The sequence below is a fragment of the Necator americanus genome, chromosome II (assembly GCF_031761385.1).
Source record: "Necator americanus strain Aroian chromosome II, whole genome shotgun sequence".
Classification (NCBI taxonomy): domain Eukaryota; kingdom Metazoa; phylum Nematoda; class Chromadorea; order Rhabditida; family Ancylostomatidae; genus Necator; species Necator americanus.
This window is the reverse complement of record NC_087372.1, coordinates 16,731,314-16,744,194: the sequence shown is the minus strand read 5'-3', so window position 1 is coordinate 16,744,194 and position 12,881 is coordinate 16,731,314. Positions and strand designations below refer to the sequence as shown.

General features: G+C 39.7%; 3 protein-coding genes across 5 annotated transcripts in view; 2 read left to right on the top strand and 1 right to left on the bottom strand.

Moving 5' to 3' along the window:
• RB195_018121 (uncharacterized protein) overlaps positions 1-5,247 on the top strand; it is a gene marked incomplete at both ends in the record, with an annotated part of 37,554 nt that extends 32,307 nt beyond the window's left edge. For both annotated transcript variants that reach the window (XM_064185410.1, XM_064185411.1), the window contains 5 exons: positions 2,666-2,762; positions 2,835-3,001; positions 3,486-3,543; positions 3,622-3,705; positions 5,092-5,247. In XM_064185410.1, the coding sequence (XP_064041291.1) occupies positions 2,666-2,762; positions 2,835-3,001; positions 3,486-3,543; positions 3,622-3,705; positions 5,092-5,247 (562 nt within the window). The remainder of the gene's footprint in view (positions 1-2,665; positions 2,763-2,834; positions 3,002-3,485; positions 3,544-3,621; positions 3,706-5,091) is intronic.
• A 1,274-nt stretch (positions 5,248-6,521) lies between these two features.
• Positions 6,522-11,143, top strand: RB195_018120 (uncharacterized protein; the record flags this gene model as incomplete). 2 transcript variants are annotated; one of them, XM_064185408.1, is made up of 10 exons in its annotated part: positions 6,522-6,566; positions 6,826-6,954; positions 7,841-7,940; positions 8,245-8,354; positions 8,429-8,530; positions 8,590-8,714; positions 8,938-9,043; positions 10,695-10,789; positions 10,857-10,941; positions 11,000-11,143. In XM_064185408.1, 10 exons carry the CDS (start codon positions 6,522-6,524, stop codon positions 11,141-11,143), a joined length of 1,041 nt encoding a protein of 346 aa, XP_064041289.1. The 2 variants fall into 2 exon arrangements, with proteins under 2 accessions (XP_064041289.1, XP_064041290.1); XM_064185409.1 differs by lacking the exon at positions 6,522-6,566.
• A 233-nt stretch (positions 11,144-11,376) lies between these two features.
• The window catches only part of RB195_018117 (uncharacterized protein), a gene marked incomplete at both ends in the record, with an annotated part of 29,384 nt that continues 27,879 nt past the window's right edge, over positions 11,377-12,881 (bottom strand). The window contains one exon of the mRNA XM_064185405.1: positions 11,377-11,528. Within this exon, the coding sequence (XP_064041286.1) occupies positions 11,377-11,528 (152 nt within the window). The remainder of the gene's footprint in view (positions 11,529-12,881) is intronic.

The window sequence follows — 12,881 nt, the reverse complement described above, 5'->3', positions numbered from 1 at the left end:
TTTTTTTTTTTTTGTTGAGGTTTTGATTTTTAATTTTAATTTTAATATTTCCTTTTTTAATTTTTTAATAAAAAAATAATAAAAAAAAATAAAAAAAAAAAATAATTTAAAAAAATATTTTAAAAATTAAAAAAAAAAAAAAAATATATTTGATTTTTTTAAAATTTAGTTCAAATCTTGCGTAAATTTTTTGACACCCTGCAGAAATAGCCAGTGTTAATCCAAGGCCGAATTATGGAAACTGCTTTTTTTGGGGTTTCGCTTTTCTTCTTTCTCCGTAAAACAACCAATTTCAATAACTGTAATAGCAGCATATAGCTTAAGACGATTAAGGAAATAGAATTGGGTCAAGCTCACATTTGCAATCTACATCCCGAACTGTATGTATGTTTTCAATCAGGTTTCAACACCACTTCAATTTCGTGATACGTTACCTTTAACAACAAGTTAAAAATTACGCACCAAGGTAGGGCCTTTCACAATTAGTGCTTGAGGGTGATTGAAGCTGGGATTTACCACTTAGCAGCTACATATATATACTTTGAAACATACTACTAATAAAAAAAATACTAATACTCATAAGCAATAATAATAAAAACTTAATACCACCATCAGGTCAATCACATGACAAATGCATCAACATTAGCCACATCAGAAAGAGGCTTAGTCGACATCAAATTCATGCGGCCCCTTAATTAGCATGTGCATATTTCAAGTTTTTTTTCAGACAGTAAATGTCCCATGGACTGTAATATGGCAATAATGTGAGATCGCAGTTTTTAAATAATACGACATCCTTTTGTTATTTTCGTTCTTCGTTCGTTTTACCTTCGTTATATTCGTTATTGAAAGGAAAGGCTCCCAACCGGTTACACGATCCTAGAGACATGCTTTTACCAGCGTTTCTTCCAGTAGTCATGTACGTTCACAATACGTAAAGAATAGTTGAAATACTTGAGTATGTTTAGGTACACCACGTCACAATACGCCATCAACAGCAGAAGCATGATAATTAAAAGAGCTGGTTTAATTAGAGGGTCAACATTAGATGTTCCGTCTTTTAAGTAATCCTTCTGCATGGTTTTCAAGAAGCATGGGAGTTGATCCTTCATATCATCGCTACGTCTGCATGCATTTTCTTCTTCAATACTAATTAATACAACCAAACGCGAAATTTACATGTTTTCGTAGCAACGTACTACAGTATTATAAGACAGTATTACTACAATATTATAGCATCTGTATTATAAGATCTCTACATCAATAAATTCGTGAGCGCGACCTCTACCGATTTAATGTAATTAGAACTTTCGAAACCTACCAAGGAAACAGTTTCTGAAAAAGTTACCTGCGGGTGCACATTAACAAAGCTAAGTCCGAGATAATTGGGCCCTGACGACATATGATTTTTGACGTGAACATATTTTTCGGAAAGTAAAATGATAGCTACATATTCGTTATCTACATAATATTGCAAACAATTTGACACCGAAATGAAATGTGGTAACCAATGCGGTAACACAGCCATAGCTCGGCGTGTGTCCTAAAGTATTTGGTGGGTCGGCATGCCTGGATGACAATAATCCCCCATAGATGTTGAAGGAGTTTGTGATGAAAATTCGAATGATACAGAATTTTTTGGAAATAGCACCATTCAATAGATCTCTTCTTCCTGATTAAACATATCCACTTGGTATTCGGAGGAAATTCCAATAAATCGCAAAAAAATAAGCTTCCTGTAAAAACACATGAAAAATTCCATACTTTTGCAGGTCCAAAACTGATCGCAGCTAAAACATATTAAAGAAGAAATTGGAAAAATTCATAGGACAAAGACTGTTCTCTATTGTATTGTGCAGATACAGATGGCAAATCTAATTTGTTAGCGATTCACGAACTATCAAATATCAGAGTAAAAAAATGCAAAATGCCGAAGTTGTAATTTTAGCTGCAAAGAACAGAAAATCCTGTTGAGCTGGAAAACCAATAGATAACGTCCTCCTACAACAAATAGTTTTCTTGCATATTTTGCAAAACAGTTTTTAGGCTGCTAATGTCGGTCGCTCCTTGAGTTCAAACATGTCATTTTAGTCAAATTTACAAAATCTTCAGAGTCATGAAATTACTGCTGTGAGAGGTATCAAATTGTTTGCAATATTATGTAGATAACGAATATGGAGCTATCATTTTACTTTCCGAAAAATATGTTTACGTCAAAAATCATATATCGTCAGGACCCAATTATCTCGGACTTAGCCTTGTTAATTTGAACCCGAAGGTAATTTTTTCAGAAACTGTTTCCTTGGTAGGTTTTGAAAGTTCTAATTACATTCAATCGGTAGTGGTCGCGCTCACGAATTTATTGATGTAGAGATCTTATAATACAGATCAAATTGAGGCGAGTTATGCAAAAAAGACGAAAAAGACGTGAATCCGCATCTTTTTCGTCTTCTGTCGAAGAATTAGCGATCCTACTGTATCTCGCATCGCAATAGGAATAGTGTTATATATTTTACTGCTAATAGTTCCCGAACACAAAAGAGGTGATGCCAACTTTCGTGCAATCTTATCTGTTATGTTTGGAAGGGAGTGGCACATGAGAAGAGGTTGACGGGTGTCCGAGGAAACAGAAATGGCCTATGCTGTTTTAAGTTACTTATTCCAGCAAGATGGAACAGAGAAGAGCATGTATAACAGCAACTGCTATGTCTGCGTCACCAGTGATTTTGTTTGAAATGCCTGCGTATGCTGTGGATTTGAAAGTAATGGCTCTCTAATTTTTTGGTTTAGTTCACGTTGAAATTTTAGTGAGTTAAAAGTTTTCTATTTTTAAGACTCGTTTATACACATGGGATGTGATACGTGGGTTGCAAAGAGCAGGACGAACCGTTATTTTTACGACGGACTCACATGAAGAATGTGAAGTAATTGCTGACCGTGTCGGAATTGTCTGTGAAGGAGAAATAATAACATTACGAACAATTTCTGAATTAAAGGCAAAGTGAGTTACAGTTGCGGTACTTTCTTTATTCCATGCTGTAGAATGTTATCATATTTCTAGATAGAAAGCTTTCACCCAATCTTTGAATGAAAACGGAGCTTTGCAAAATGCACTAGTGAACCGCAAAACATCCTCTTCAGTTCCTGAAAGCATACGGTTCATGAGCACCAGACTGATCAATTTGCCTGACTCTTAAGACCCTCCTTGTGCTTCAAGCAACACTCAGCAGTCAACTAGATGAAAATGCTCACATCTCTTGTTTTGAACTGGCCCAAAGAGTTGCTCCACTCATCAGTGAACTCAATAGTCCGCTGCTTCTGTTCCCTTTTTCGGATTTCCAGTGTTTTGCATTTTCGTTGTATCTGAAACCTACTTGAAGCGTCTCGAACCCTACGTACTTACTTCTCGCAAGATTCCACAACGGAAACTCGCCAAAGCCGTCTTTTAGAAGCTTACTAACATGTCCAAAAATTGTTCCGTTTAGACATGGGAATTTCGTAGTGTTTGAAGTGAGCACAACAACAGAATTTGATAGAGATGCGGTTGGCGGAATGTTCTATTATTTCTTTTCTTCCTGTTTTTAATGCCATTATCAACTAAACAAATTGTGTTCTCTTTAGGTTTCAACTACCGTCACCGACATGCTCCCGGAATGTACCATTCTACCGGAAAACCCATCAAATCCCCTGATGTTGAGATGGAAAGTGAGTAACCAGTAGGTCATTTTTGCTATTGTCCTTACTACACTGTAACGTGCCATTGTTATTTTTCTTGACCTGTCAAAAACAGTACTGAACTTCTACAAATATAGACTGATGAATAAATCTCTAAGGAAAGCAGCCACACCACCCTCGATAGTTCATCGACACTGCTGTTTAGCACTTGGATCTTACTTCTTTTACCGGGTTGAAATATCGTCGAAACTGCAGGAAAAAAAAAGATAAAATAACAGAAAACGGATGTGGAAACACATTCAACCTCGATTGAAAATTCAAATCATTCTCGCCTTATGTGCATTATTCATTCAGCGCAAATTGTTGGTCTCTTTGCGATCCGAACTCGTCCTCGTGGAGCCATATCTTCTCCAACAACAACACAATATTTCAATAAATTCAGAACAATAATTCTCATGCGCCTTCCAAATTATAGGGGGAGTTGAACGGAATCATTCTCATATTCTACTTTACCACCTTTTTTCTCTTATTTATTCATAGAGAGATCAATATCGTTAATTGCGCGGTTACTCTCTTTAGTCAATGCGGTATCACAACAATAGCTTGGACTATGCCCTAAGTTATTTGACGGCCCAGGGTCCCTGGATGGTAAAACCAGGCTAAAGCGACTTGAATTACATTACTGCTAGTTGTTGCGCTCGAAGCGGTAGTACGTGTTTGCTAGTTTCGGTAGTGTTTGGATATAATTCAAAGAGTGGAATCCAGCTATATATAGTTCACCTGTTCCAAAACTTCCATATTAGAACAAGTTACGAGCGAGCGACGCATGGCTGTGATGTCGCGTCGTCAATCACCGTCACTTATTTGAATACTCATGGATAGCACTGCATCCATTTAACCATTCCGTAGCGTGCGAGATTTGGCGTCTCGCTTGACTGGCCATCTATGTACAGAGACGGGGTGACCGGAAACATTCAGTTCGACAATGTCTGGCAGCTCAGGGCAACGAAACGGATACAAATGACAATTTCTATGCTCCCTCTAGGTATCCGACCTGTTTGCGTTGAGCTGTTACGGTGCGGTGTAGAACACCAATGCACTGCAACATTTGTGTAACTTCTGCCAGATAACAGTACAAGTTATTTGGAAGGAACTACACAAATACTGCAAAGTGCACAGCAGTTGTGTAGCTCGTACGTGCCAAGAGAGTATCAGTCAACTGAGCGTAAACCAAGTTGACTTTAGGTTTAATCGTATTTAGTATAAGTGGAGCCACCGCGAGCAGACACGCTCCTTCACACTTGTCCCCATTATCAACAATCGGACGTATTCATGGGTATCTATACAGATATTTATAGATATCCACGTGATGACAAGAATCTATGTGCATAAAAAGGTATTTGAAGTGATTTTCAGTTCGAGCTCGGAGAACTGGATTTCATTCACAAATTCGATCGCATCCAGCAGATACTGAATACACTACCTGTGAAGGAGAGTAGTATTATGACCGCTCCATTGGATGTTATCGCAGGGAACGTCATCGAAGAGCACAGAAAGAACGAATCTGATTGACAATGAAGATGCCTCTGAAAAATGAAACATTTTAACAACTAGACACAATTCAGTTTAAAATAAATTTTGAATTCATGAGGAGTACACAGCAAGCAATATTTGATAGTAATACCTACATGGAAAAGTGAAGCTGTAACGGACGCTCTGTTCTTCAAACATATAAATATTATGAGCATAGCACCTTTGTTCTCTATATAAAAGCTAAACTCCGTGAAGGATGAGAAGAGAGAGACGAAAGGGAAATTCTAGGTATGTATCACCGTTTCTATTAAGTTGGCGAATAAGATGTGAGCGTTTTTCTTTTTTTCAAAGTGAAAGATGTAAAAAATACAGTTATAGAAATAATTTTTTCAAAATGTTATGCACAGTTTGTGATGTGACAAAATTGGCAAACAGACACCTCTATATCTTGAAGATACGTCTTTAGGTGTAACGCATTGTCGCGAGGCACCAATTCTGCATGGCAAGATGTGCAGAAAGAAATACTTAGAAACCGAAAAAAGTGAAAAAACAGTATTGCACCGACAAATTGTTATGCTTTCTCCTGTACTTCCATAGATAAATACACATGTGGTTTTCACATAACAATTCAGAACAAAATATTAGACATTTTCACTCACAATTACTTCTTCACTTATATGAACTTCGTAGACCACTCCATTTCATCTAAAGTTTCAAACTTCTATCACCAGGCATTTTCTTTTTGTTTCGAAAAGCGCTTCGAAATCTGCAAAAAAAAACGCACCGTAAGAGCTGCACATACGGCGAAATGGGCGTTCGTGGCTTCAGCAAGACGGAGCACAAATGGAAAAACCAGGCTACTGTGGCGATTATGACGCTGCCAGGAGCCGCGCGGTACATTATCGGCGCTGATTCGCCTTCTGGATACGCTGCGGCATATCATGCGGGCACCTCTTGACCGTTCCCCGCACTCACTCAAACTTGACACATCACACTAATGATTTGAAAAAAACAAGACAATTAAAAAAATCTGAATGGGATCAACTGGAGGCCAAGAAATTTTTAATCGAAATGTACATTACATTTCATTAACATTTTTTATTTCCTTGGGCACTTTTTACTTTGAAAAAAAAAAGAAAACGGTCACGACCTACATATTCCTCAACCTTGGTCACTTTAATGGAAACAAGAATTACTAATACTAATAGATTGTTCGGTAGAAAATGGATACAGTCACGATTTCATAGCTTCGATGTACACACATAATATGCGCATCCACAAGTACACATGGAATAATACTAGTAATATCTAGTATGGATTTTGCGCTGTCCACTTTCTTGGGTAGCCATGAGAAACAGGTCTTTTCTCCAAAGTTTCCATGTTTACTGTAAATGCCAAAACACAAATCGTGATTGATGGCTCTTTATTTAACCATCGCTCCGTTTTCATAACAAGCAACGTGAAGAAAAACTCGTTTTGGGTTGGACGAGGCCATATAGGGAAGCTCGATCCTTCGGGACACAGTGCATTCTGTAACCATTACAGTGCTCCTACTGTTCCATGAATTACATTTATTACATTAAATTAAATTTAAATGTAACATGTCTTTCTGTTCAGATGTTGCATATATTTCTGTTCATCCTGGCACTTGGACACTGTCAGGACAAAGTCGTTTCATCATCCTCGGTGGTGCAACTTGTTCAGAACTTTTCCAGCCTCAATCTCGCATTGGAATCGTTGCCAAAGGTTTGTCTCATCTCTAATTTGAGCCGGTTCACCACTATTTTTTGGAGATTGTTTGCCTATGAGGAAATCTCAACGTTCACTTGAAGTAACTACAGTTTAGAGTCAGCGTGTAGGGATATTTTTGGCATTCTTCAGTTCTCCTCAGCAGCACAGTGTGTTTGGAATAGTAGCTTGCGGGTCTTATAGCAGTCTCATATTTCTAGTCGTCAGAAGTCTCATAAGTGGTCTCATAATTCCCCAAATTTCAGCAATAATCTTTCTCAAACGATTCTGCATCGTTATCAGTATGGGTTAAAGCCCAGTCAGTCTGGCCCTCCTGAGAGATCCATAGATCTTTAGATTGATCTGATTTGTAGATCTCGATATTTAGCACTTCCGCCATTATGCTTGGAAACCAGGTCCCAGTCTTCATTCAGAACTTAATTCTAGATAGAAGTGGGGATCTCCGTTGTCCGAACGTTTCCTTAAACATTAACTCGAGATTGCAAGGGCTGCGCCTCATCCGATGGATTTGTCTTTTGGAACATACACTTCAATAAGGGGTATCACTTTCGTCGGATAAACATGTTTCGGTGCTAAGCTGGACCTGCACCTCTTCTGCGTGACGCCATTTTTTCCAGCCAAATTCTTACTGCATAGTGCCACATTCAAGCCATGCCCATTTATCCAAGACAGCTTATTAATCAATCTTAACAAACTAAACTGGATACGGGACCAGGTGCTCACCACTCTTGAAGATAAATCTCTATTAATTCCTGTGACGGTAGTCCACAAAACTGAAAGAGTATCTCTTCCTATTCTTTCCTCTCATGTACCTACTTAAAATCTTTTTTTTTTCTGGTCTATAACCTGCTTCACAATGCATTCACCAATTGTTTGATCTCAGGAGTGCACAAAGAATGGGAAAAAATACAAGGAAGGAGAAGAATTCACCATAGGACATCTTCGATACAAATGCCAGCAGTATGGTGTCTACTCTATCGAAGGTGTGAATTCAAACCTCTTTCCAGATATTGGCGGTTTCCTTTGTCAGTAGCCTCGACGTTCATTAGAAATTCAAATTCATACCACTGGAGCTAAATAAACCGAAAATAAGATACACGTCGTCTCTATTTATTTCTCTCCAAAATCAAAGCATTGATCGAAAACCGAAGCTAAGAAAATAATCAAAGCGAAACAAGAGAACGCTTGGATATGAAAAGTTGAGGCTAAGAACTCTCCTCCTGCTGTGAGAGACCATTTTGTATTGTGTTGACGATTTTCTCCGCAATTGTAAACAACACTCTTCAGGATGCGTAACAGAAGACAAGAAAAACTTGAAAATAGGAGAGATTGTCGTCATAAACAACGTAAAATCACAGTGCCTCTCAAAGGACAACTCAGTCTACTACAGAGAAACTGTTCGTAATATTATGATTATCTTTTTTTTGCTTTTTTTGTCGTGAACATGATATCGAACCTTTCAAAGTTGTAGGTTTGTTCGACGCTAGGACAGCCAGACTGTGACAAGGTGGGTCCACCATCTGGATTTGTAGAAGCATCTAAGAAAGAAAAGGCAAGACCGCAGGAAAAAGAGGTGTGCTTGTTAGTTTTTTCACTGTCAAAAGACGACCGCTGTCGATTCACGTTTTATAGATCACTGTGGCTGGACTTCCTCCAGGTTGGAAGGTGATCGATGAAGTCCGACAGGAGATTCCTGGTACCAGTGGTCACATGGTCTCCAGAACTCTTATGTTCAAACCGATTTCTGGAGGTTCAAGGTGAAGGCAATTTCAAATAAAAAATGATAGTTTGAAAGGAATTACCGGCAACTGCTACCCCCCACGCAGCAGAGAGCAGTACGTCAGACTAGTCCACCCAACTCGAAGCTGCTGCGTGTAGCCACATGCCGATAGCTACTCTCCAGGGCTACCCTTGTTTTTGAGGAGTTCACAGTTGGTGTAGCACATGTTCTCCTAAGAAAAAAGTCTATTTTATTTGCAGAGCACGTCGACAGAGTGGAAGAGGGGTAGGGTCCGTTGTAGCTGTCGAGGATGTTGGAACCGATAAACCACCTATGCCAATGAGCATGCTTCTAAATGGCGGGAAGGTCAGATAAGAATTTTTGTCCGCGGTTTCAGCAAAGAAGTCATAGTATACCCCGCTGATATAAACTCGTTTTTTTTTTGGCTTTTTTGTCAAACGTGGCACCATTTTCAAAAATAACAAATCAACAATACGGCGTTAATGTTTTCATATTGATCTACACATTTAGGAAACAGTTCGATGGCTTGATTTACATCCCCCTTCGATTGGTTTTGCCCCTTAAATTGTTGATATTTAGTGGAACTCACTCATTTAGTGCCGGCGAAAAGAGTTAAAATCAACCTCGGAAACTTCGAGAAAATAAACTCTTTGCTGTCTTTGATATACTTGCCACTTAGACCGCAAGCATATTTTTCTAATCAGAATTCAACAACATTATCCCATCTTAATTTAAAGACGTACTTAGAATTCCTTAATTTTACGTTGGACGGAGATAACGGAGAAATACAAATAAAGTGCACTGCGCTGACCAATCCTTATGTAATCCTTATGTGGTCCTGCACGTTCCACTTCTGAATCGATTGATCGGGGGTCCAGGTTTACAATGAGCGGAGCGAGCCGATCCGCAGAGCCAGTGATTTTATTCTCGCAGACAAGTCCAGAATCAAATTTTGATGCCCCGGAGGGATGAGAGGCTTGGCGCTAGGGTATCGAACCTTCGACCGTGCTGTTATAGCCGAACCTCTTGCCGACTGCGTTACACGCGCACTCGAACGAGATATGTGATCAGTTGTCTAGCATTGAAGAAGACATGGACAAAATTTTGTTCTGCTTTTTGTGGATTGTGTGAATGGTTTTGATTTTTCTGAAGAATTACGGAATACTTTTGTGCTGCCTATTTCCAATGTACAAACTTTCGTGTTTCATGTTTAACTGTGAGTCATTCGCTTAAAGGCATCACCCCACGAATTTGGGGTGGTACGGGTTTAAGGAAAGTAATGCCTATACGGGGTCGTAGATTGTGGGGAGGGGGGTTTCCATTCATCTCTCCTTGTATCAGTGTAAACGGGTCACCCCGGAACGCTGTTTATTACGACGGCTTCTGTTCCAATGCGCAACCGTTGTGCCCCGGCCCTTCTGCGAGTCGTCCGAATGAGATTGCGACGAATCGCATGCGGGGCGCAAACGCTGCGTATTGCAGCATAAGCCGTCGTATGAAACAGCGTTCCGGGGTCGTCCGTTTACACTGGTACAGGGAGACATGAACCCCCCTTTAGACATTACCCCTTTAGACATTACCCGCCTGAAATCCGTACCACCCCGAATTCGTGGGGTGATGCCTTTAAATGGCGCCCATAGTACGTGGTAAACTACACTGCGAGGGCAGTGATACTAGTTCAGAAGCTCTCAGAGATCTTCTCGAAGCAAACTGCGGTTAAGTATTGTGGCTGTTGCGCTCATATATTGTGCCAGAATTTCTTATGAGGTTTCTCAGTGTTATTTATTTGGTGGAACTCAATACATAAATGCCTTAAATCTTCTGAAGTCATGTAGTCTTTCTATTCGTCACTATGTGTTGTCATTTGCAAACGAGAAACGGTCGCAAAGGCACTTTTCACCAGCACATTGCATCTTATTAGTGAAGCTGCTATCAAGCAGTACAGAATGGACAGCAGTTTGCTTAATTGTGCACGACAGCTTTAAATGTACTTTAGGCATCGGGTACGGTAAAGGACCAACCAGGAAGAGGAAAAGTACATTCTATGCAACACGTCTCAAGCAGGTTGAACATTGAGGCCAAAAAATCCGGGCAAGTCTCTTACTAGATCCGACTGAATGATTTTTCTTTGCAACGATTCGGAAGCCACCTATTGCAGTAATGACCGAATTGTTGGTGTGGGAACAGGCAGCAGAGATCTCAACAGTCGAACGCCAACTATATCTAACGCTAAAGGACTCAGGGTAAGACTCCTAAGTTTAGGTACATTGGCTCTGATGAGACTCTTCATTGACTTTTCAGCCAGAATCGGTGGGCGGATCTCGCTCTGATGTGAGCTGGAAGGGGAAAACCATCTCGGTAAATGGAAGGACTGTTGGGGCTGGTCCGGGAACGTTCACTTTTGGGACATCTCCAACAGGTTCTTCTCTGAAGAAAGGAAACTGACTCACTTCTGTTACATCGTTGTACTTGAATAAATGTTAAGAAACTGGCATTCTATTCTCGTGAAAACAGTGGCTATTTTGACACGCAGATGAAACGCTTCCTCAATAGCGTTCTTATTGTATCATACTATGTAATAAATCTGCAGGACCGTTTCATAGTGTTTGGTGCGAACTGCTGTTACATTGTGAAATTCACAATTCACAGTATGCTCTCAGCTACGTAGATGACGAATACTAGGTTTGGTCCGTGGTTGTAGAAAGTAGCATTCTGTCCTCAAAAATCTTCACAACACATTTATTCACAAAATTGTTAATACAGTTTTGTAAAATACAAGATGCAGCCACGGGTGCTCCTTTCCTGTTCGAACAAAGTTTTAAATGAAGCCCTAAACAATGTAGACTCATCAAATATGTATTTACAAGAAATTGCTCGTCAAAACAAATAACTATGTAAAAAGTGTTCCAGGTGAACTTCAAATCACAGCAATAACATTTCAGTTGAAAACGACAAGATGTTTTTCTTACACCGTACCTATTCGCTTCATTATGCAATTTACTAAAGTAATAAAAAAAATCACAGCTGTAGATGGAAAGGTACATTGTAAAATCAACTTTATAAATTTGAGTGAATAGGACTGCGAACCAAGGTGAAGAATCGATATAAGGAAATCAAATAGTTACACTCAAACAATCGACATACATGGAAAATATGTCGAATAAATGTGTAGCTCAATTATTGAGGTCGCCTATGCGAAAGTGATTGCTAAGTCGCCTCGAACAATCAGACGTTTAAGTGTGCGCTTTGCGAAGTACGAGTACGAGCTACATAACTGGCACAAATGTATTTCAATGATTCCCATTTGCTGTGAAAAGGTGTTGTCGTCCAGTACATTGCCAAAGTTCATAGCCCGAAGGGCAAACTGCTTTGAGGGAGCAAGGAATATTTGGCAACAACAATTTGCTTCGTCAAGCTGAACTCCTCAAACACTGTCAAGTGAGTCTTAGACTCCAGCGGCTTGCGTAACTGCACAAGGCTTCGGATCGCTAAAACTGGACCGTACCTGCTCGCCGTTTCCACAGGATACATCGACTCGCAGACCGGCTCGCAAACAGTATCGGATATTACACCAGCATCATAAGTAAGTATCCATGCAACAATGGACACCTCTGAGGACAGAAATAAGAACACCTTCTGTGATGAACTCAATCCATTGATGTCTAAGAGAGCCAGGTATCAGGTACCAATTATCAGAATCGACGCGGATGCGAAAACGAAGCTTCAAGAACAATCCAGTACACAAAACACTGGTAATTTCAACCAGATAAAGCTAAAGCTAGATAAAGATAAAGTGTGTTGCACCGTGAGATGGGACGACACCTAAAAAACAAATGGACGTCAACAGAGGAGATTAAAAATAAATGGTAGGATAGTAGCCTATGCTTCTCTGAAACAGTATTTCAGCAAGTTCAAGCGATCTTCACTAGTAACTGCTACACTGCTAATGGATTGTCTGTTGGTGAAGCAGCACTATCAGCTTGTAGGGATTATTTGAACAGCTTGCTGAACCGGCAAGCTCATTGCACGCATTATGTACAAGGTTTTAGAGCGGATTATCCTGGCAGTGTCGCGAAGAAACAAGAGGTAACGAGCCGGCTTTTTGCGCTGGTGGAGTGCCTGGAGTCTTTTTTTGTTTACTTAGTAACATTAATTGATGATCAACCGCTGCACCTTGAACACT